Below are 25,040 nucleotides of genomic sequence, written 5' to 3'. Positions count from 1 at the left end.
CACATTACATTGTGTGGAGTATGCATTACATGGGTGTAGCATGGGCAGACCCATGCATCCACCCATATATTTTGATTCAAACACAGATTTACAAAGACTTAGAAATCTGGCTTGTGCGAAATGGTGCACCTGTGCAAAAGAGGCCTAATAAGGTGAAATATCTGTATTTCTTCTCATTGGTTCTTTTTTCCATGTGTAAAGCATTCTGTAGAACACATTGCTGTGTAGCCATTTTAGCTATAGCTCCATGCATGCTATTTTTGCATGCTAGGCCTGCCGCTGTGCACTTTACTCTAGATATATTTTATTCAGCTTTGTTTATTATTCTTACAATAGCAACTTTTGCGGTCCTGTTTAATTTCTTTCTATCAGCTGTTTTTGCTTAGGCCAGCAATATGTTCTTAAACAAGACATTCTTGCTCTCTCTGTGCTTCTTTCAAGGCTGCAGTAAGATAGGTTGCCGGTGAACATGGTACAAGTTTTTTCTCTGATATTCAGAGAAAAACACACATCCTTATGTAAGGACATTTCCTTAGAACATCAGCTGTTTTATTATATAAACACTTCCCTGTCCCTTACACGTTAGAGGGCGATTGCAGCCAGAGAACCACAACTGTATGCTGATTGCTGAACGCCTCACTACAGCTGTTTATGCAGACTTCAGGCCTTTGCTCAGGGGATGATGTCTTCCCAGGGGAACCCAAAGGGCAGAACTAGAGATTAACATGCTGTGCTCTATTATAGCCTTGTTAGGAATTAGTCTATTGACTCTAGTGACAATGTGATAGCGTTATTTCTATGCTTCAATCTCCTCACAATTTTAATGGTTATTGCAGTACATGCTTTGCTATCTAAGATGCAGTTGCTTCATTAAAATTTATTGAAACATATACTGCCTCTGTTGCCATTGTGTGTGTGAGACTAATGTACCTGAGAGAAACGGATGAGACCTGAGTGACCACGATTTCCCTGAGAAATCAGTTATGTCATGCACTCGTCTGCCCAATCATCCCTGTCCTTGAGTAGAGATGAGACCTGAGTGACCACGATTTCCCTGAGAAATCATTTATGTCATGTGCTCGGCTGCCCAATCATCCCTGTCCTTGGGTAGAGATGAGCCACTGCTAGTTAGTCGGAGCAAAAACCTGGAACAGGCGTCACCTTTAGTGGGTAAGACTCAGTCTCCCACACTGCCGGCGATTCTCCCACTCAAAATCCAGTAGTCTCATTAGAATAATGGGAGCCTATGCGACAACATAGAATGAGGAATATGCTTGTCTAGATTGATTTTGTGCTAGAAGGTGTCCCTTATTGCACAAAAACAATCCTGCACCTAACGCAGGCACCCTTGTGCTTAGCAGCACACAGTGCGTCAGTGGAAAGGAAGAGCAGAAATGCACCATATCTTAGTAAATATGGAGCATTTCCACTTGCTTCCTTTCATGCAGCACATTGCAGCAAGTTCCATTGCTGCCCAGTGTTGCATGAAATAATAGTAAATTTGCCCCTCGAGCCATACGCTTCTGTTTTATTATTTTTGCCTTAGACTCCATTTTGGAAGCATTATGTTTGAAGTTGTGATGAACATTTGTCTCTTTGGTATTAAGTAAATCACACATCACTATACTGAGTAGTGAGGTGAATTACGATGTGTTAACAAATAGCAATTTTCACACAAATTGTAACTTCAAGTGTGGGGTAATTAAATGACATTTTAATTATGTCCCACCTGTAGATTTTCACAGGCACATTTTGCCAGGAGAAACCTGTTATCTGTGTAGAAATAAAGGAATATGGGGCAATTGGTGTGGAAAACATTGATATCATGTTCTACGCCTCCTTTGACCTGAAAAACTTGAAATAGTTGAGATCTTCCAAACCTCAGAAATACCCCACCCTAACATAATGGTATTTACTGGATGTGGTAATCATCACCCACTTTCTGCAGAACTCAGAATGGGGCCATAATCTTTTGCTGATTCAGAGAAGCGAGTCCCCGTGTGAACCGGTCCATCCGGATCGTTTACTTCTTTGCCACCCTATGCTATCTTTATGTGCATGTTTTCTTGTAGCTTTTTTCTTACATGTATCATTACTTACTCTTGACACGGAATTAAATTAATTCTCATAACTTTTTCTAGATATTCGAACAGCCAAAACTGTCCATGGACGAAGTATTAACTTGGCCCTTTCTCACAGAGGACGTCAGGCCCTTCAAGCAGTTGGGTTGGAAGAACAGGTACAGTATGACAGGATCCAAATTGTCTAGCATGGGAATGAAGACGAATGCTAACTGAAAATGTGTTTTGCCAGGTTTCTATCTGTAACCCATAGTGCGAAGGAAAGTAGATCCGGGCAGGACCCAGAGATCCATCAACACTACTGATAAATTGTTGGGTCCATGTAATACTGTTGTAAATTCTTCTTAATATTTTGTGCGTCTTTTAATTCGTTTATTACTGTGAACAATTAAACGCAACAGGTAGGGAAGTCCATGTCCAAACAGTGTTTAAAGCAAAATAGCAGTCAGCAAAGCAAAAAGTTCAAAGACCATTGTCATTTCAACTGACCTGATCTCACTCCAGAAAAAATGTTAGTTGCAGCAAAGCACTACAAACACAGCTTCTCTTGCCACATTTGAAAATGATGTTAAATTTGTTAAAATGTGCAATGTACCACACAAGACATAATAGCTCCTGGGCCTACCATGGCCTAGCAAAGTTGTCAGAGAATACAATACAGTATAAAACATTGAATCAGTACGAAGCAATTGCTTTCCAGCTGCACATGCACAGTGGTGTAATATGATTTCCAGTGGCAGCCGGTAAATTAAGGAGGGAGGGGAGCGGGACACACATGCACACTCACATTCATTCATTTATTGACACACACACGCATGCACACAACCATTCACAGCACTCATTATCAAATACTGCAAACATACATGCACGCACTCACCAAACATTCATTTTCAAAAACACACACACTTACCTTCAGCACTTCCTCAGAGGTCCCAGGAGGGTTGGGACTGCTGCCTTTCCTCATTGGCTGACCTTAGGTCAGCCAGTGAGGGAAGGCAACAGTCCCAACTTCGTCACAGAGTGGGATGGGGACAGTGAGACTGCTGACCCCACCCCACTCTGTGACGTGGTGTCACTGATTAACACTCAGTCTGGGCACTTCAGGGCTCAAACCTGAAGTGCACAGGTCGGAGTCAATGGGTGCCGCTTTCCCTCATTATCGAGGGGGAGGGCCTTGAGGCACCTTTACTGTGCTGAGGAGGTCACGCCCATAGGATTTGCCACCTCTTCAGGCCAGCAAAGCTCAGCTCAGGTAGCTGGCGCAAATCGAGCATGTCTCGCTCCTGGCTGCCTTACCTAAAGATGGAGAGTGTCTGTCAGGCTGACTTTTGCTCAGCATGACAGATACTCTTCTTGAGGGAAAAAAGGTGGGGGGTGTGGGCCACTGATGATGATTTTGTGCACTTTTGTTAATGAATATACTCAAATATTCACTTGTCTTCTTATTTATACTGGGGATAATATAGCATAATGAAATATGTTTTAACATCATCTATTTCTATAGTTTTCTTTAAATATCTACCTTGAGGCCTTTCTGCCATGAAAGCTTCATCACATGTATGTCATACATTTCAAAGATCCAAATATTAGGGTCTTCAGCTGCCAAGAGGCCTATTTGTGTATTGCCTTCCTCTTAGACTTAGGGATGAACCCAACTTGCTCCTTTGTAAGAAAAAGCTAAAACATTGTTGTTTAACTTCTAATTGTGTTTGTAGGAACATCCTTGCCCATATTGTTTGAAACAGTGGTGCTGAGAGATATTTTCACATGTGAAATTTTGTTTTAGAAATGCATTACATATTAAATTGATTATTAGTCACACAGGATGTGAGTCCTTCACGAGTAAGAGGTCAACAATCGTCTCCTTACTGATAACTAAGTACCCCACTGTTGTGTTATGTTACATTGATTTGTATTGCACACTAATCACTTGAGAGGCTATCCAGGGATTGTAGCTATTGACTTTCTCAGGTTAGCGAAGCAGAGTAGTCCAAGGCCTACTCGGGGTGGTAGTGTGGGCTAGTAATCTCCATTCACTCGTATGAAAACACAACACGAAATAAATCATTGTCCACTTAGTGCTTTATCATTGAAAAAGGAAAAGCACATTTATTACACAAATGCAGTACTAAATATTAAACATTCATTTATAAAAATAGATAAAATACTTTTGATAACATTCTCAAATCCATTTGATCCGTACTTGGTCATGATCCCTATATTCATACTATCACCCACCTATACCTAATTCAACAACACAGTATAAGGGGGTGTCATTTTCCATAAAGCAGGCTGATTGACTTTATCAAGGGATCACTGCGTCAATATATAAAACAAGCATATTGGCTTTGTCAAAGGGTCACCATATTACAACATAAGATAGGCCTATTGGCTTTGTCAAGAGATCACCACATTAATATGTATAAGGCAAGCCTATATTCTGATTTATTATAAAAATGAATAGGAACAGTAACCCTATCCAAATGCAATTAATGTAAGCATTTCATTGACATCAATAATCGTTGTCACTAAAAAAAAAAGTATTACAAATCAAAATAAGATGTGTCAGTGGCCACATAATGCAGCCATATGACCAACCACTAGGTGTCCTTGCAATCCTGAAATGAAGAGTACCAAGCCACATCTCCATGAATGCTTGAATAATGCTGAACAGTTTCCACAAGTCATGCATCCTGTGGCCTGGCAGGGTAGTAGTGGAGTGGGGCTGCTGAACCTCCTGAAGCCCCTTCACATCACATTGCAAAACCATCAGTTGTCTCCCTGCCTCTCTTTTGGGCACCACAAAACATGAGGAATATTGAAATTAGGCCTCACTGGGCATTATGGGGCACTCAAGACTGAGCACGTACATATCAAATGAAGGGGTTTGCTCAACTGCCTTTTGCCACATTCTAGACTTATTTTTCACTTTTCCTTTTTTTTTTATTTCCACGGGTGCCCCGGTACCACCTGGGGGAACGCACAAATGCAAACATCTTTGAAAGCATTGTGGAGAGCCCACTTCTGGCTTCTCCAGCTGACTCCACATCCAGTTGCCACTTCTACTTGCCAGTGCAGGAGCCAGCATACCCAGTTTCCCTACCCGCTCTATGCTGGCTGTTTCTATAGGATGCGGTGGCCACCCCACTTCCCATGAGCAAGGGGAGTGGACATACTGCAATTAGGGGCATGGCAGTATGCCCCCTTTCTCCCTCTCATATCAGGGTCCAGGGAAGGGTTCCCAGGCCCCACTCTATTGTGTGCTGGCTCCAGGTGATGGGGACCATGGGGTCAAATGAGCCTCTGGGGGGGCAGAGGTTGTGGGGGGCACGCACAGCTCCCTCCTACACTGATAAAAAAATAGCAAAAGTTCCTTGTGGTGATACCCAGACCCTGGCCCACCACAGCGGCCAAGCGCCACACACTCGGAAACGTATTTTTTAGAGGTCAAAGAGCAAAACTTCAACAGAGGATAACTCCTGCATGATGGGCCAACTGTGTCAATCCTGGGCTCATTTTACTCCTGGTGGCAAGCTCTAACCTCCAGGGGCATTTCCAACAGGCTTCCTGGCCTCCAATTTGCAGGGAGCTGGTTTACTGGCTCCCTGGAACCAGTGTTCTCCTTTCCTGGCTCCTGGTAGTTCTCTCCTGCTGTAGGGGCATCTTCCACAGCCCATAGCCCCAGAGCCTCGGGGCTATCTCACACAAAGTCATTGAGGTGACAGTGAAGTCCAGATCTTGCCCCAGTTGGTCCCCAGGGCTCATAAGGGGGCACCGCCTTTCTAAAATGAAAAGCCATTTGGATGGTAATTGCAAAAAACAATTACCATTCACATTTCCTTTAGAACACTTAAACCTGCCCACATGACATGATGCTCGCAGCTCGCTGCCTTGGACCTCAGGCAGTTTTCTTGAAGCACATGTGTTAGTGCACATGTGCCAGTGAAATGGTTTTATTCGCAGCTTGATATTAAACGGGCTGAGATGATGCCATCCCTTGCTGCAATACTTTGGGGTCCTCAAAGACCGCTCACTAATGACACAAAATAGCGTCATATTTTCAGCCACCGGAGGGTTTGTGCAGCATCAGCCCTATTTATGCTCTGTGCCATTCCTCCACTTGTTGATTCCACCTCTCCCAGCACATTCGATTGCTGGAATGTAGGAAGAGAAAATACGCACAGGAGCTGCTTGCCGTGAAACTCAAGGAAACTATACCCTCCTGCAGCAGACTAAGCCCTCTGAAAACAATGACTGCACAATACCAACGGGTTCTCTGCGGTGTTTGCATTACTAAAGTGTGCAGTGCCCGCTTTCATAATACAAACACCACAGAGAACTCGTTGCTAGCTGATGACAATAATAACGTGTTCTCTGTGGTGTTTGCTTTATTAAAGTGTGCGCTGCACAGTGAAGTGGAGAACATGTTACTAGCACAATAGTAACGCGTTCTCCGTGAAGTTTGCATTATTAAAAGATGCAGTGCACAATTTAAGAATTCAAACACTACGGGCAACCAAATAGTCATCACGTCACACATGCCTGTTGGAGATAAGGGTGATTTACCAAAATGTCCAGACCTTTCTTTTCTCCATTACAGTGCAACCATGTTCCAGCATACTCGAGATTGCCATTGCCACTACCGTGCATATGTCAACAGTGGGTGTAGTGCAAACTTTAATAATGCAAAAACAACGGAGAACAAGTTATGATTGGCATGAGTCTCAATATATGTGCAGTTTGCTTTAGGTGTATGGACGATGTTGACAACATTGTTCATACAACCAAAGTTGACTGCACAGCAGTTGATAACGCGTCCCGACCTAGATACTTTACTTACACGGGGACTCGTTTTAGGCCAATGAATCTTTTGACCCTGATTGGAGACACCTTAAGACGAGATATCTATTCTGCATTGGAATCAATGAATCAATAACCCCATCAATATTCACAATAGCGATCTATCAAATCAATTAATAAGAATCGAAACACACCATGACCCTTCAGCCATGAATAACCACACAATTTTAGTAAGATTTATGATATTTATTCCCTATTTGTTACACTCTACTAGCAAGTTTATTAGTCTCAATACCAGAAAACACGTCAACAATGTCACAATGTGGCAACTTGAATATGACTTAAACAAAGCAAAGCTCATGAACATTAGAACAAAGCACAACGTCAACATGAATCAACTTTATCATGAGCACGTTATTCAACAAAGCAAGATTCAGTTACTTGTCTATTTGCATCCAAATTTGTGAACTCCTTAACTATCCTCTAATTAGCATCAGCATGTTGGGCTTCATGCAAAACAATTTAGTAACACAAATTTAGAAAACATCTAACTATGGCCTCTATCAAAATAGCAGTTGGTACCTAGAAAGGAAAGGCGAACAGACAATTACAATTCATCATCATATAGTTACCGTCCATAATGAGTCAGCATACAGAATCAGTCTTCGTCCTCAGGACAGCAGTTCATTCACCATCAGCCAGGATAGAACAACAAAGTCTCAGCAAACAGGGCAGAAAGCTCTTCCCCATAAGGAGGAGAAGCAAGTATTGGGCAAGGAAAAAGTGAGGATGGTTTAAGTATTAGAACAGCAAAGATTGAGACAGAATGTCAGAGTAACAGCAGGGGTGTCCCTCTAATGACTGATTTCTCCTTGTACCATGTTGTTAAATCGAATTTGCCAGACAAGTCTCTAATTTCCAATTGGTCAATGTTTGGTGCGTCGATATCTCTGTCCAATGATCCGTTGATCACCTTACTAGAATTTTCACCTAAAACAGTTCTCATGCAGTTTATTGGCTCCTGTGATTTACGTCTTCAACGGGTAGAATGTCAGGTAAGAAAAGTTACTCTCCTTGCTTCAGTCAGTAGCTCCATTGTCTTTACCAGTTTAGGCGACCTTGTACCTGTTGCGAATTACACTGCTGCATTCAGCAAGAATGTCTCCTTGAGCAAGTCGGGTCTCATGAGAAAGAATTTACTACGGTTATACACACATCTCTAGCTTCTGGAAAAGTACAGTTTCATGTCCTTCAGGAAGACAGCACATTGCACGTTAGAAAAACACATTTAATATGAGACCAGGTAGCTAGGCCCAGACCCTTGCTAACTAAGGCCTACTGTGTGATTTAGCAAAACCTCAACATATAATTATCAGTGCTAATACAAAATCATACATTAGTACATTATTAATTCGTTATTAGTCAATTTCATTAATCCTCGTATACATTGGTGGCCACTCCCCGTGGGCATATTTCAGACGCGCACATTAACTTCCTTCCATCACGTTTTCTATGCAGCTTCATTATGCATTATTTTGCAAGCTTATCATGTTAATATTGAATATAAAAGCTACACTCCAACACAGTTACCACGTTGAATACCTATAATCACCATTGTGGGCAGAAAAGCATAACTGCCAGGTTTTGAGTATGCCCATGTGTGGCATATTTATGTTTTTGGAGCACTTAGGTGTGACTTAGTAATGCCTTTTGTGTGATCATTTGTAAAGAGTCAGATCTGGATTAACCTGTCAGTCATGCAAGACTCGGGCCACTTATTAGCCATGTCATGGTCTTGTCAATTCCTCATGATTCTCCTTCCCCGCATGGATTGGTATGGAGACAAATAAATTAAAATATTGAAAATTTAAAAGTTTATTGTGTTTTTGCAAAATGTGTGACCTCCAAACTTGAATTTATCTGTGAAACCTTTTTAAACTGATAACATTAATAAACCTATTGACATAAGTGGAAACTGCAATTCCCAGAATGTATAATAATCTTAAATGAATGCTCATCATGAAGACATCCATTTCACAGTGATATCAGCGAGTTGCTCATTATTAATAGCATGAAGCTCATTAAAGAAATGGTACAGTACAGTAACAATTTTCTTATGCTCGGATTGGTAAAAACTAGAAATGGCCCTGCAATTGCTGTATCCTTTCACTTCCAAATTATGGACAATTCTTAACAGCAGTTTCTCCAACAACTGACAATTAAGCTAATCTTAAATTGGTGTCATTGCATTAAGGGGGTCTTATGAACACGGCGGGAAGCCCCGCCATGTTCATGCTGGCGGTCTTATCACAGACTGCCAGCCCCCTTGAGACCCCGCTAGCCGCATAATATACATTCTGCTGGGCCGGTGGGCGGAAACAGTGTTTCTGCCTGCCGGCCCAGCAGAATGCAGGGCCGCGACATTGGCGACTGCTCCACATGGAGCCGTAGTCAATGCCGCTCTGCAGCGGGTGCAGCAGCACCCGTCATGCAGATCACTGCCGGTAAATCAGGCAGTAACCTCCGTGATGGGGCACTGCACGGGGGCCCCTGGAGCACGCCTTCCGCGAGCCTTTCCTTGGCAGGGGGAACCCGCCAGGGAAAGGCTGGAGGAACAAGAGTTGTTTATCCGGAGGGCAGCGCTGCTTACAGCGCTGCCCTGTCGGATAAAGTAATCGGCCATCATCAGGCTGCCTGTCAGCTGTAGCCTGGCAGGGGTGGAGGGCCGCCTGTGGCAGCCCCCCCTTGTTCAGAATATTGCGGTTCAGACCGCCATGTCGGTGGCGGTATTTTCCATCACCGCCGGCATGGCGGTCTGAACCGCCATGTTCGTAATGAGGGCCTATGTCTCAAAGAGAATACCATCAACCCAAATCTCACCCAATTAACACGAATTTCAAGCAATTTTCATGAAACAGAAGCTCTGACAGTAAAAGGAAGAAACAGAATAAGCCAGCAAAAAAATCTGAAGAAAATTACTTTATTTCCACTTAAAGGCACATGTATGTCACTTCTCTTCTGTGTTGTGCCCCTGCCCCAACAGTGTCTCATGTTATGTCTTTTGTTCTCTATATTTCCCTAGCTTCTCTCAGTGATAGTTATACCTTTTATTCTGGAATATCACAGGGCCAGATTTACAAGGCCAATGCGCCACTGGAGCTCCATTTTATGTGATGCTCCGGTGGTGCTGTGCAGTGCGGCATATCAACAAGGCGGCGCCAAGCTACTTTATGTGGCTTAGTGCCACCTTGTAAATATGGGTCCTCCAAAACAGTTTTCTGTGTTAGAGGGGCTTGCAATGTGTGTTGCTGTGGGGGTTCCAACGCAACACCCATTGCTTTTGATGCTGCCCCAGATTTACAACAAGTCTGAAATCTGTGGCAGCGCCAAAAACTAACACCACCCCAGGGGTGGTGTTAGCATGGCACAACAAGGAGGAAAACTTTTATTCCTCATCGTTTTTGCTTTTTCCATGTGTTCTGCATTCTAGAGCACACATAGAAAGGAAAAGGCCATGAATTATTGTTTATGTGCAGGTAGGCACACCTTCCTGCACATAGACAATCATTCCAGATTTGGTTCTTCTATGTGTGCTGCATTTTGCAGCACACACAGAAGTGCCTAATGGCCATTGTACATTGTTTATTTGCAGGAAGGGAAACCTTCCTGCACATAAACAATCAATCCTCTCAATGCAGACACCCTTTCACTATGGTGCAAGGATGCCTGCATTGGTGCTGGCAGCTAAATCCAACACCGGTGCAGGGGGAAATACAGGAGCGCGCTGTATCTTAGTAAATACAGCACATCCCTGGGTTTCTAAAGTGACGCAGCATGGTGCTGCAAATTTTGGGGCAGCACCGTGCTGCACCACGTTTTAATAAATCTGGACCATAGTGTCTAAGGGCCAGATATATGACCATTTCATTTTGCAAGCCTCTAATTGCAAAGTTTTGCGTGTCACAATTAGAGACTTGCAAAATTAAATGTACAAATGTGTCTCAGGCACATTTAGTGATTCCCAGTGAGGTCTCAAAGACCTGCCTCATCAATATTCATGAGGTATGTCGCAATTTGCGACCCCATTGGGACTGGCCGCACTCACAGGGATAGTGGCCTGCTGAGGACAGCAGACCACCATATCTGTGACTGCTTTTTAAATAAAGCAGTTTGAAAAACAAAATGCAGCCTGTTTTTCTTAAAGGAAAATGGGATGCATTTCAAACAAAAAAATGAAAAGTTTTCTTTTCATTTTTTCAGAGTAGGCAGTAGTCCATGGGACCACTACCTGCTCTGAAAACATATTTTTGCTTGCATTCACAAAAGGGAAGGTGCCCTTTGGGGACCTCTTCCCATTTGCAAATGGGTTACCACCAACTTGAAGTTGGTGGTAACTGTGATTGTTTTGCAACCGCGTTTACAGTTGAAAAATAATCTTACATGGCCCTGAGACTTGCTATCAGGAAGGGACGCCCTTGGCACACCCCTTACTAATAGCCACTCGCAAAAACCTTTCAATTTGGTAATGGATTACCTAATCGCAAAATGGGGTCTGTGCATACAGACATGCTTTTTTCTGGTCGCAAATGGGTTGATTCTGCGAATCAGGCTGTTTGCAACTAGTAAAAAGCATTGTACATCTGGCTCTTAGTCCTTCCCTCATCTCTAGTAGCTCTCCAGTTCTCACCTTTAGAGCTTGCTCCAGCATCATGCTGAAAGACACACTGTACAGGGATTAATCTAATACATTGTCTGTTTTGTAGTGTTTTTCTCCTACCTATTCCAATTTATGTCCCTCTCTGTCATGTAGCAGTTCTATCTCCAATCTCTCCACCTCTTTCTTTTCCTATCCACGTGTCTCTGTCTCTTCCTTCTCCTTTGTGTGTATTCACTTCAGTGTTCTTGTATCCAGCATATCCCATCCCTCTTCTACTTTCCTCATATTTATGTTTTTCGTGTCCCCTATACAGTCATCATTTTGTTTCAAGACTGACAGATACCTAGAAATCCCCAGGTTGCTGCCAGAGCTTCCTACCTGATACACTCGATGGTACTTTGTCTGGAATGGAGGGCTTGGAAAAAGTGGAGATAATTATGAGAAGAAATAAAAAACAGACTCTACAAGGGGGGTCCATGGCATGTCAAGCTACACTGCTCGTGAGGGGACAATGTGGGAGAGAATTCTGAGCACTTAGTAACTTTAAATCCCTTAGACAAACACTTTTTAACATTTTGCTCTTCTTGCTGGTATGCGGCACAATGTGCTACAATGTGCTGGTGACACTGGTGATAAGTGACCTTTGGCAGGCCTAGACAAGCGCAACAACATGTTACTGTACACAAGTGACATCCTTATTAGAGGCTGCTAAAACCCAGTTTTCACTGAAATGAGTCCACACTTTTCAAATCCGTCAGGATTTAGCGGTTAGTCTTTAATCCATATACCAATCTGTTAATTCATACATACATCCACTTACACCATATTCATCTATGCACTCAGTCACTCACGCATTCATCATTCATGTCATCAAATTACAGATTCACCCTCCCGTCCATGCATGCAAACATATAGAGAGATTTCCCAATCAATGACGAAATCCTTTAATTCATAAAATCAACCGATCTATCGTCTTTGGTATTGCTTGTTTTATGGTGCATTTTCAATGTCAGCTTTTCTCATTATAAAATCTGTAAAGGCAAGTTTGAATTACATGATGCGACAAGCCTTGGTACACCTAAAAGTTCTGAGAAAAACAGAGCGAATGCCAGAGAATGGGCTTCTTGCAGGACTGTTTTAATTGTAATTTCGTATAAGGAAACAGCCACTTATGTTGAAGAAATCTTAACATGAATAACAAATGAGCATATTTTTTCTTACACTTTGGTGTATCACCTTCGAAAGCTTCTTTATTTTTTAGACAGGCAAGGAAAAGAAAAGAGTGGAGAATTAGTTCACGAACAACATGTCAGTGTCTGTTTTACGCTTGAGCTGACTGTAACACAAGGAGTATTAAAGCCTTCTACAATAGAGAACTGTGAGTTACTGAAAAATACTTGCATTAGTCTGAATAACTTATGTAAACTTTGGACACCACTCAACACAAAGGACACTCTTGAGTCATAGGTGGAAGCAGTAGTCAGCAAGTCTGCTCTGGTATTTAGTTTGCACTTTCTGTAATGATTTTGGTACAGATTTAATTGGTGAGACCCCTGCTATGAATAGCCTTCACATTATACTGAACCATATACAAATAGTTTATCTCTTGTGCATCATAACCAGCAAACATTGTGCAGGCCTTATTAATCCTCCACAGCAACTGTGGAGGCCAAAAGGCATATGTCTCAGCCTCTCAGGATGTATTTACCTACCACAGTATCTACCAACAATTCCTTGACAACAGGCCTAATCAAATACAGAGGGAGGAGCATATTGATGAGCAGATGCTACCAGGGCTATCGCTCCTTCTGCACAGCACCAATGAGAAACAGCACTGTAAATTAGTGAGCAGGTTGCTGAACTATTGCCTTCCTGTGCACAGCACAAGAGAAAGATATTAATAGCAAACAGCAGAGCAATCCTTCTCTGTAATCAGTATCAGAGAAGAAATCAGTACTGGAGACTAGTGATTAGATAACAGAATTGTGGCTCCTGTTTTATATGTTTCACATTGTAACAAGGAGATCCCAAACTTTCTTATCTTATACCCTGGTTCCCTTTGGAGGTTAAACATGCTTGACAAAGCAGAAATTCTATTAAATATTTTATGAGGTTTTTCTTTCATAAATGTCTATAAGAACTGTGTTTTGGTCCATTTATCACAGAAATAGTGAGGAAAAATTGCACCCATTTTTACAAATTTTCCTAAGGGGAAACCGCCACCCCCGAAACCCCCTCATAAATGTCGAGCTTGCTCACTAAAGTTTGTTAATGGGTCTTACACCCATCACTTTAAAATTCCACCACCCGCCACTGTAAGGGGACCAGTACCACTGGCCCAGGAGAGACCCATCTTGTCCTGGGGTCAGCTGGAGACAATGTCCTTAGCAGAGCATCAGGTGGCCTTTCCTTCTGGTTGCCCATGATTCTGGTGTCATTGTCTTCCAGATCTGGGGTCTTATTCACTGTCTCTCCATTGTACAGTGTGGGTGGAAGTTGTTTATGCCAGGCAGCCTTGCTCATCCTAGGATGCCACATCATCCCTCCACCCCTTTACCCCACCCCTGTTGCACCGCATTCTGAGACAAAACAAAATTACAGAACCTTTTCCCCTTGTGCACAGCTCATGCCCACCCAAAAGTGTGGACATGCAAATGTGCAGCTCTCCTCTGTAGTAACTATAAATCAGTTCTTGGGCCTGCTTCTCTCCCAAATGAACTGATGCCTGACACCGGTCAGAGTGTCCTTGACCGTCCCTTCCCTTTAAGGCGGCTGATACCCGCACAATTGATCCCAACATGCTGTTATTTTTTACTACGTTTGGGAAGGACCCCAAGAAAGGGGTCATAAGGACCTGGTCTAACTGCCAGGATAGACTCTTGGATCTAGTTGGACCTTTAACTAGGATTCTGGATTTAGCTGAAGAGGCTAAGATGGAGGGCAATCATGTGGACCCTGAGGCGCTCTCGAACTGGGCTCAGAGAGCTGTATGTATGCTGGGCAATGCCAATGCCGAAATCTCCCAGGAGCGGTGGAAAAGCCTGTTGTTGAAAATTGACCCCAAGCTTAGTTCATTGGCAACCAAAGAGGAAGGCTCTAATGTGGATGGCCTTCTTTTAGCGACTCGTTTATAAAAGAAATGAGCTAATTGGTTTCTATGTTTACTTCCTCGAATAAGGTGCATTCTTCAATGAAGAAAATATTTTCCCAGCGTGTTTTTGGAAGGGCCGGCAAAGGAAGGGATCAATTTGCAGACCGTTATTCTTCAAGAGAGCAATCACTCGGCAGAGGCTCCTTTAATCAGGGCACACAGCAGGAATTCTGTCAGGGGTAAAAACCTCAATTCTATCCCGACATTTTCTTGGAGGTCGTAACAGTGGATATAGATCCAAAGGAGAGCAGCTTGCAGGTAAGAACTTCTAATTCTGGCCTTCCTCCCGTAGGAGGCAGACTGGGGTCTTGACTACATGCTTGGTTATCTCTAACCTCGGATCCTTGGGTCATCCAAACAGTTCAAGGTTAATGTATAGAGCTTTATCAGGTTCCTTTTCAAACTCATTTACCTCAACCTCTTCATTTTTCCCAAGATCAGTTCCTTCTGGTTCAGGAGGGAGTACAGTCCTTACTGACAAAACAGGCTATAGAAAAGGTTTTCTTCGACCCTTTGGGGTTCCTCAGTACCATCTTTTTGGTTCAGAAAATGAACAACAAACATCGTCCGGTTATAAACCTGAAACTCGTCAACAGTTTTGTGGTTTACCATCATTTCAAGATGGAGACTATTCTCCATCTGAGAGATCTTCTGCTTCAAAACGGCTGGTTGGTCCATCTAGACCTCCAAGACGCGTATCTCTTAGTACCCATTCATCGTTCCTACAGGACATTTCTTCAGTTCCAATGGGGGACCTCCTTCTTTCGTTTCAAAACTCTCCCTTTCGGTCTTTCATCAGCTCATTGGTGCTTTACCAAGATCCTCAAAACAGTAATAGCCTTCCTCAGAGGTCAAGGGATAAGACTCATAGCCTATCTGGATGATTTCCTCATCATGGCACAAGACACATCTTGTCTGTTGAATCAATTAAACCTTTGCTGGGACCTTTTGTCAAGGCTGGGGTTTCTTATAAATCTTTAAAAATCGGTTCTAATTCCATCCCAGTGTCTCACATTTCTCAGTTTTATAGTGAACACTGTCGACTCGGTGCTTCAACTCCCTCAACAGAAGGTGACTCTGATAAAGAAAGGATATGTCACGCCTTATCTATCCCTCTCTGTTCCCTCAAATCCTTAGCTCGTTTGGATGGTCTTTCCTCCTCCATTAAGGCCATCTTTCCAGGGCCCCTTCATTACAGTGCTCTTCAAAGATTGAAGATCTGTCACCTTTGAAAGGGTCTAGTCTACTCAGACCCCATTGTGCTGGATTCCAAGTCCAGAGAAGAGCTTTGCTGGTGTATGAGTCACTTAGACGCTGGAACGGAAGAACGATTTTCTCTGCCGCTCCAGATCTTGTCTTAGAGTCAAATGCAAGTCTGACGGGTTGGGGCGTAAGACTTGGTCAACTCTCGACTGGCAGTCCATGGTCCGTTCAGGAGTCCTCTCTGCACATCAATTGTTTAGAAATGCTTGCAGGTTCCTTTGCATTGGGTCATTTATAAAAGACAGAGTAAAATGCTCAGTCCTTCTGAGAATGGACAACCTGTCTGCTGTCAGGTACATAAATTTTCTGGGCAGAACAAGATCCAAACCACTGGCTCTTTTGGCCAGGAGCCTGTGGGAATTCTGTTGCCCAAAGAATATCTTGGTCAATGCGGAGTATCTCCCAGGCAAGCTGAACGTGGTGGTCGATTGGTTTTCCAGGCATACCTACGACTCAAGCGATTAGAGACTTCATCCTTCTGTATTCAGTCAGCTTTCTTTGATCTTCGGTCCCATGTCCATGGAGCTGCTTGCTTCCCGGATAAACACTCAATTTCATTCCATTGTCAGCTGGAGGCCAGATCCGTTAGCTGTTGCTACGGATGCTGTCCTTCAACCATGGTCTTCTTCTTCTCTCCTTTATGCCTTTCCCCCTTTCCTCTTTATTGCTCAGGTGCTAGCTCAGGCCCGCAGGCAACACGCATCCCTGGTTCTGATCACTCCTTTCTAGCAGTCCCAACCATGGTATGCAAATCTGTAGGAGCTTTTTTCAGATCTTCCAGTATTTATCCCCCGTTTCCTGATCTGCTCTTGAATCCCCAGGGTCTTCCTCACATTCAAGTCTTAGAAGGCTCCCTCCATCTCATAGCATGGAGAATTTCAGGGCTTCCTGGAGAACCCCAGGAATTTAGAACTAAGCTGTCCAGTTCATCCAACAATCCTGGGCTCCGGGTACAACAAGGGTTTACAAATCCACCTGATTGGTCTGATGTAGCTGGTGTTTGGACAGGGATTCAATTCCCTTTTCAGCAGATGTAACCTTGGTGGTGAATTTTCTGGCTTCTTTGCCTTCACAAGGTAAGGCTTATCACACTGTCAATACTTACAGGTCTGCGATCTCTTCAGAGCATGTCAGGGTGGATTTAGGGCCTGTTAAAGAACATCCTTTGGTTTGTCAGCTCTTAAAGGGAGTACATTTTGCTAAACCTCCTGTGCCTAAATACAATATTATGTGGGATGTTGACTCAGTAATTCTCAGTATTCTCGCATGGCCGGACAATGCTGATTCATTGCTGAAACATTTATCTGCTATATTGACTATGCTCTTGTGTTTAGTTTCTATTAAACGGGTGTCGGATGCTAAGGCACTGGATGTTTCCTCCTTCTGTTATTCCTCTCTAGGTCTTTATTTTCAAATCATTAGGTGTACCAAAACCAACTTATCCACTGTACATTACCTTTTTTCTTCCCCTCTCAACCTAAATTGTGTGTCAGTAATTGTTTAAAAACTTACTTTTCTCGAACTGCAGATCTCAGAACTTCCTCCTCTTCCCAATTGCTTATTTCCTTTCAGAAACCCCACAAACCGGTCTCCGCTCCCACCTTTGCTCGTTGGGTTAGATGGCTCATGTCCCTGGCTGGTGTCTATACCCTTTCTTATGGCGCTCATTCGGTAAGGGGGACTGCGGCCTCTCAGGCCTTTTGGGCAGGCACTTGTTTACAGGACATTCTCAGATCTGCAGATTGGTGAAATGTTAGTACGTTTAAAACTTTTGATTGTCAATCTATCCATTGGACACTGTTATTTTGTTGCTTTAAACAAGCATAATAAGAGCCTCGTGTCTTGTAATAAAATTGAGATTTTCCTAGCCTTGGTGTCTGAAAGGCTTGTCCCACCACATTTGTTTTAACCCTCCCTGTTGCTTCTTCTGCCATTGCCATGCCTTCAACAAGCTCCATTGCAGCTGGCTGATCCACATCCAGTTTCTCCTTGTCTGATGCCTCCGTTTCAAAGTTCTGGATCGGTAGGTCTTTCTCCCTGGCTCCTGATGGACTTCTTCAAGGATTTCTTCTCAGCTACTGACTCTGTACATAGTTTTATTTTTTCTATCTGATCCTGTTTTTGACTGACTCTCGCAAGAAAATAGGGCTTGTTGCTTTCAGTCAAGATGTTTATGTGCGTACTCGATGTTGGATTGGTCACCCCATTGTGACGCTATCTGGTAGTTTTTCTCCTAGGGTTTCTGGGATTTGTAGTTCTTGGCTGCTGTTTAATAAAGTGAGAAAAGATAAGCATAATACTTGCCTCCGTGTCTTTAATAAAATCTAGCCTTTCAGATACCAAGGGAAGGAAAATCTTAATTGATGTTGCATTTGTAATAAATAGCACATGGCACACCATTCAGAGAGCAAGCATCTGTCTGCAGACAGATTATGGGAGATCTCATTTATATGTAACTTTAAGAAAGCTAAATACTAGAATACATTTCCATCCATACCCACAGTCTCCACATGTGCTTTCATTTCATTCTTTTATCACCCTTGCACTCAGACTGCATATTTGAGGGCCTCGTACCTGGCGAGGGTTATACTGGAGCAGCCCAGTGCATATCGTACTCATACTGGAGGGATGTAGGTGGGCCTGCATGGACAGGGCATTATTAGACAATGGGCCGAGCCCTTGCGTTTATTAAATTCCATTTTAGGAATCACTACACCTGCCCCTGAAGCAAGCCCAGTGAGGCCCATAAAATCATATGTGAAAAAGAAGTAGCAAGCTGTGACAGGAACTGTAAAATAACAGTCTCTAATCAGTTGTAAAAGCCCACAAGAGTCATAAACTATGCCAACACGTAGAAATGTAAATTATATGGTATTACAGCTCCTCTGGGAAGCAGCTTCACTGTAAATTCGACCAGGTTTGCTGTCACACTAGGTAAATCATCCACTGCAATAGTATTGGCATCCAGTCACGTGTTTTAAAGCCACAATCTTTGTCGCTCAAATTACCAGGGGTCAAAGGGAAGAGCTGGCAAGAGTCCCAAAATCAATCTGCATTTAGGAGACTTGTCTCATTTCAATTTCATTTTAAGTTACCAGCTGCAGCTGGATCCCACAATCGACAAACTGCCTTCTGTCATAAATCATGACCAGCACAGGTCTAACGTGCATGATTGTCAGTGCTTAATTTGTAAATAAAAATGTGCTGGTGCCCAAAGCTGCCCTCTTAAACATGTGGCTGCTGCAATTAAATGTGCAAGCACTGAATACTGAGGCAGTGTAATCCTGAAGCTGTCTCGGGCCTCTTCAATCATTTAAAGACACTCTCTGCCCCTTCAACACACTCTTGCAGCTTTCTCCCATTGTGGCACTTTTTCATTTTTCTCTTTCTCATTTTTCCCATATGTGTCTTTTGCTCACAGTAAATGCTTGAGGCAGAAAAACAAATGCTGCTGCTCCGCACACGAAACAACAAGCACAAATTAAGCACTGGTGATCATTCACGAGGGCACGCCATGCTGGCCGCAATTAACTGCCTGTAGCAGCACTGCACACCTAAATGATCTTGAAAGCCAAGCAGCCAACAGGGAATATAAATACAAAAAAGACAGTTTAACCTTAACAGACAATTGCCCTGGGATTTGAATTCTTTAATCCAAAGGTACCGGGATTCCCATAAGGATTTTATGACTAATGCGTTAACAATCACCAGGACTTACACAATCACCAACATTAGTTGTTACCAACTCAACCTCACCTCTCCATAATTATTCTGCCTGAATGACTGAATCCCGCTTCTCATCCCCCCACTAAACACTAGCCAACTCCAAGTTGCCTTCGCTGGCTCTTCCTTTATCGAGTTCCCGTTTCACACAATGTACACACAATAAATATATATTTGGTTTTTGCACAAAATATTGTTTTTGTGTCACCTACTTTTTCCTCAGTGTTAAAGTGCCACATTACTATGATTCGGCTCCAATCTTTATGATTATGATGGCTGATCACACGTCTCGACTTAACTTCACAGTTCTGGTGTGACAGTTTGGCTCACTGAGAGAAAGGAGAGGGAAAGAGAAGCTGGCTTAGAGACCCTCTTAGCCAGGCCAGGCACTGCTCCCTTGCTGTAATACACCAAAGCAGCAGCGCCAGGATTGGCTTTGGCGGGAAAGCTCACCGCTCATTAGGAGACTGGGGGTTCTGCAGATTTGAGCAACCCCTGCTCACTAATATGCAGTAGAATGAAGCCTTTAGTGCGCATGTCCGGCTGGCTGGAGAAAGGCACCCATCCAACCTGACATGCACACTTTGTGGCCTACGTGCTCATTTGCTTACTGCTACCCATGACCATGTGTCATCCACTAAGCCCCACCCCCTTCAGAACTGTTGCCGCACCCGCGGCTGAAGGCTGACACAGGCTAACTTAATTAAATGTTTTCAATTCAGATAAGTGCAATATTAAGTGTAATTTTCACATGCAATATGGGGGTGGGGGCAAAGTATCATTGGGGCAACACCCCAACACCCCTAGACAGAAACCACCCCTGTCAATTACTGCTGCAGCTTCATCAGTTAGCCAAAAGCAAGGTGGAGCTAATGTGCTGCAAACTCAATTATGTTACTTTATTATTGAAAGCAAAGAGGGTCAAGCAAATGCTTCATTTACATTTCAGCTATAATATTAACAAAACGTGTATCATGGAAAAGCCAATGTATTTTATCAATAGACTTCTCTAAAGAATCATTGCAACGAAAAAATACTAATATCCTGTACTCCACATATCTATGTTATGTAGAATGCATTAGTCAACCGTGTCTAAATAAGTGAAGAGCTATGGTGCTCAGTAAAGCATTTTTTGATACACACTAAGGGCATATTTACAAGCCCCTGGTGCCTCCTTGCACTGCCCTAGTGTCATTTTTTTTTAATGCTAAGGCGGCATCAAGGAGGCCTTTTCCCCGCAACAGATTCACAAAGTGGTGCCATGCAAGGATTGCGCTACTTTGTAACCCCTTGCGCCACATCATGCTTGCACCAGGCATAATGTATGCAAGGGGGGGCGTTCCCCCATTAGGAGGCCCAGAAAAATGGCGTAGTGAAATTTACGAGATTCACTGCAACATTTTTCCTGTTATTTTTAATGCCTGCCCAAGGCAGGTGTTAAAGTTACACTCCTGTTGTTTCCAATGGGCCCCCCATGCATTGCTGGACTAGCCCCATAACATTTGTCGCAAGTCAACCAATGCGTCGCAATAGCATCAAATATTTTGACGCTATTGTGCTATGTGAGCCATGGTGTGGCGTATTGTAAGTATGGTGTTACCATATTGATGTTAAGGGGGCGCAAGAAAAGTTGCGCATCATAGCTGATTTACCACTTTCTTGTAACTATGCCCCTAAATTCTTTATATCTAATAAAATAAGTAGGGAGGTTTACCTTAATCAGTGGGAGCCCATGTCTTTCCTGCTAAATACAAGGAGTTTCGCATTCTCCTTGCACCTACTGTCCCAGATTTACTCAGTTGCAGTCAAGATCAGGAGTGGTGCAAGGATTGTCAGCACCACAGTCAATGTTGCATTTCTTGTCTGCACTCTTCGGTAACCTTTATGCATCTATAAAAAGTTAATTTACAGCTCTGGGCTGCCATACGGTGCTCTTTGCTACCCCTTTAGTGGTGCCCTCAGGCTTGAAGATCGGTCTGCCATCCACCTTCAAGAGTCCACCTAGCGGTCTCATGGTACTGACAATATATGGGGTGCCATTTTGGCAAGAAATCTCATCAGCACCTTAAGCCAGTCAGTGGCCTAAGAGCCTTCCTGCAGTAGCAGACAGCAGAAGGGCTGCTCTGGGAACAGGAGTCCACAAGCCCTTCTGGCACACAGAAAACCTGAACACTAATTACAAGCTCTATACCATAAGTGTTGGAAAGTGGATTATTGGTAAGGACAGGCAAGTACCTACACTAAGCAATAGGCCACTAACCCCCACCAGGTTCAGTCAGGTCTCAATAAATTCATCCCCGTTCAACCCTTGGTAGCTTGGCAGCGAGCGACAAGGCTTAATTTAGGAGACAGAATTGTAAAACATTTAAAAATCACAAAACTGTAAATAAGTAAAACATAACACACAAATAAAAATCCAATGCTAATTTATAAAAATAGATTATATTTTTATCCTCATAATGACACCAACATAATTAAAATCAGATGAGGGGAATCATAGATATGAATTAAAACTAAATTATGGTTTTCTAGCGCATAGAAACTAAAAGCGCCAATCTGGTCATCTGGTCACCCTAGACCCGGGCAAAGTCAAAGTTTGAGGCCAACCGGGATGGAGCCCTCCTCAGCTACAGCAAGCGGGAGTTTACCTTCAGACTTAGGTGGTCATTATGACATTTGCGGTGTACTGACCGCCACTGTTACAGCCTGGCAGTAATTATCACCAAATTATGACCATGGCGGTGATACCTCCCATGGACAGCCAATATACTACACCAACCGCCATGGCATTAACAACACTGACCACTGTGGTAGCCACCTACAGCCAGGTGGAAGTCAAGGTACCACCCACCATATTATGACATAGTGAACCACCAGGATTTCCGGGGCAGTACCAATGGCATCAAAAGCCTGGCGGAAACACATTACAGAAAACGAAAGAGTCACCATCAAGGACGCAGAGGACTCCTCGGCCGCCATAGAACCGGAACTCCAAGTCTTCCAGATGCTCTACCACGACATGGCCATCCTTGAGCACCAACGCCGACCAAGACGACAACTGTGAGTAGAGCCACCTAGCACACAAGGAAGGGAGGGAAGAAAAGGAGAGTGGCACACACACACAACACACACCATACACACCCACCACATACACAGAACCAGCTGTAGAGTAAATCGACCCACAAGCAAATAATGCAAGGACAACAATTCCGAAGTACGAACGCTGTAATTTGCAGCCAACATAATGAATCATGAAAACAAAATGCAGACATCAATGGACAGATTGGGCCAATAGCCATTCCAAAGTACCAAAGGACCACATGGCCACAGGGCATAGTCCAAGCCCCAAATTGACTCCTGACAACATCTCAACTCCACTGTTCAGAGGCATCTTGTGGAAATGGTCAGGCACCTCATGGGGAAAGGGGGCTAGGGGGGCACCTCAGCTAGAGTTGGTTCCATGCCCACTGGTTCTGGAGGGGCCTCCTTGCCCAACAGTCTCTGGAGGGGAGTGAAAGGCCACAGTCTCTGGAGTGGGTATCATGCCCACTGGTTCTTGAGGAGGATCCTTGCCCAACAGTCTCTGGAGGGGAGTGAAAGGCCACAGTCTCTGGAGTGGGTGTCATGCCCACTGGTTCTGGCGGGGTTCCTTGCCCAAAAGTCACTGGAGGGGAGTGAAAGGCCACAGTCTCTGGAGGGTGGGCTACATGCCCTCAGGTGGTGGAGGGTGCTCCTTGCCCTCCGGCGGTGGAGGGTACTCTTTGCCCTCAGGTGGTGGAGGGTGCGCCTTACCCTCAGATGGTGGAGGGGGCTCCTTGCCCTCAGGTGGTGGATGGGGATCCTTGGGTTCCTTTCGTGGTGGAGGGGGCTCCTTGCCCTCAGATGGTGAAGGGGGTTCCTTGGGTTGTTTTGGTGTTGGAGGGGGCTCCTTGCCCACAGGTGGTGGAGGAGGATCCTTGGGTTCCACCTTGTGACGGGCCCCCTTGGCCTTTGTCATGTGACTTGTGTCCTTGCCTCCAGGTCTAGGAGGTGCCTCCACTGACCCCGTCCTCTGTCCTTTTCGTTTCGCCACCCTAGACCTCCGTTTTTGAGGTGGAGATGTGGACTGCAGTCAAACTCAGGGGTCCCTTAATGCCAGCAGCAGATTTCTTGGTGGGAGCAGTGGAAGACTGTTTGGCTGAGGTGCTGGGCTGGGTTGTTGGGACCCTGCACTTCTGGGCAGGACAGGGGGAAGGTGAAGGGAAGAGGTCAAGATGGGCAAGATGGGCAAGGAAAAGCTTCTTACGGATGTTGGGGTGGGATGTGGGAGGAGGGATGAGAATAGAGGTAGTGGTTGTAGGGAGTGTACGTTTGGTGGACTTGGGTGCAGGTGCATGGACAGTGTGCATGTGTGAGGTGGATGGCTGTTGGGTGTCTGAGTGCGAGCGTTTGTGTTTCATAGGAGGGGACAGACAGGGTGGGAGAGGACAAAGAGGACGTGCGGATGGATATTGTGGAGGTGTCTGCAAGTGAGGTGGGTGTGCTGCATGATGTGGTGATGGTGGTGGTGGCTGTTGATACAGTGCATGCAGGTGTGAGCACAGATGTGACTGTGAGGGAGGAGGAGGAGGAGGGGGAGACAGTGGATGTTTTTGTGTGCCAAACTGTCTGTTGTTTGTGTGAGTGCTTGAGCCTTGCTACCTGTGTTTGTCTGTGCCACTCTTGTGTGAGGTTTTGTGTGCATGCGTGTCTGTATTTGTGAATGGGATGGTTTGGGGTTGAGGAGACTGCGACTGAGAAGTGGTAGCTGGAGGGGGGACGGTAGGACCAGGGACACTGGCTGCCATCAGAGAGGAGGCAAAAGCCTGAAATGATCTCTGTAGGGCCACCAACCCACTGTGGATGCTCTCTAGGTAGCCAGCCCCTGGATGACATTTACTATGGTTGACTGCCCTACGGAGATGGATCTCAGGAGGTCAATAGCCTCCTCACTGAGGGCAGCAGGGCTCACTGGGGCAGGGCCTGAGGTGCCTGGGGCCAAGGAGATGCTCACCCTCCTGGGTGAGCGGGCACAGGCAACTCGGTGGGGGGCTACTGGGAGCGTGGTGCTGGTACCGTGGGCGGCAGCTGTACCTGTAGCTGGGGTGGTTCTAGAGGTGTCACCCACCACCAGGGTGCTTACATCAGAGGAGGATTCAGAGTCAGTGTTGCCACCTTCCAACAACACACAGGTAGGACAGTAGAACTGACCATTCCTCTGATTATTTATTTTTCTGTGTGGCTGTAGCATGATGGTAGTAACTTTCTTAGCCTCCCAACTGACTTTCACCTATGCCTTCCCATTTTGCAGATGTTGGTGTGGGTACTACGGTGTACTGATGTGATG

General features: G+C 44.4%; 1 protein-coding gene across 2 annotated transcripts in view; it reads left to right on the top strand.

Annotated features, from left to right (window-relative positions):
- Positions 1-25,040, top strand: part of KMO (kynurenine 3-monooxygenase) — a 572,599-nt gene that overhangs the window by 225,366 nt on the left and 322,193 nt on the right. For both annotated transcript variants that reach the window (XM_069234506.1, XM_069234507.1), the window contains exon 3: positions 2,142-2,239. In XM_069234506.1, the coding sequence (XP_069090607.1) occupies positions 2,142-2,239 (98 nt within the window). The remainder of the gene's footprint in view (positions 1-2,141; positions 2,240-25,040) is intronic.

The sequence above is a fragment of the Pleurodeles waltl genome, chromosome 5 (assembly GCF_031143425.1).
Source record: "Pleurodeles waltl isolate 20211129_DDA chromosome 5, aPleWal1.hap1.20221129, whole genome shotgun sequence".
Taxonomy (NCBI): Eukaryota; Metazoa; Chordata; class Amphibia; order Caudata; family Salamandridae; genus Pleurodeles; species Pleurodeles waltl.
The sequence above is the reverse complement of the archived record's forward strand: the minus strand, read 5'-3'. Positions and strand labels throughout refer to the sequence as shown.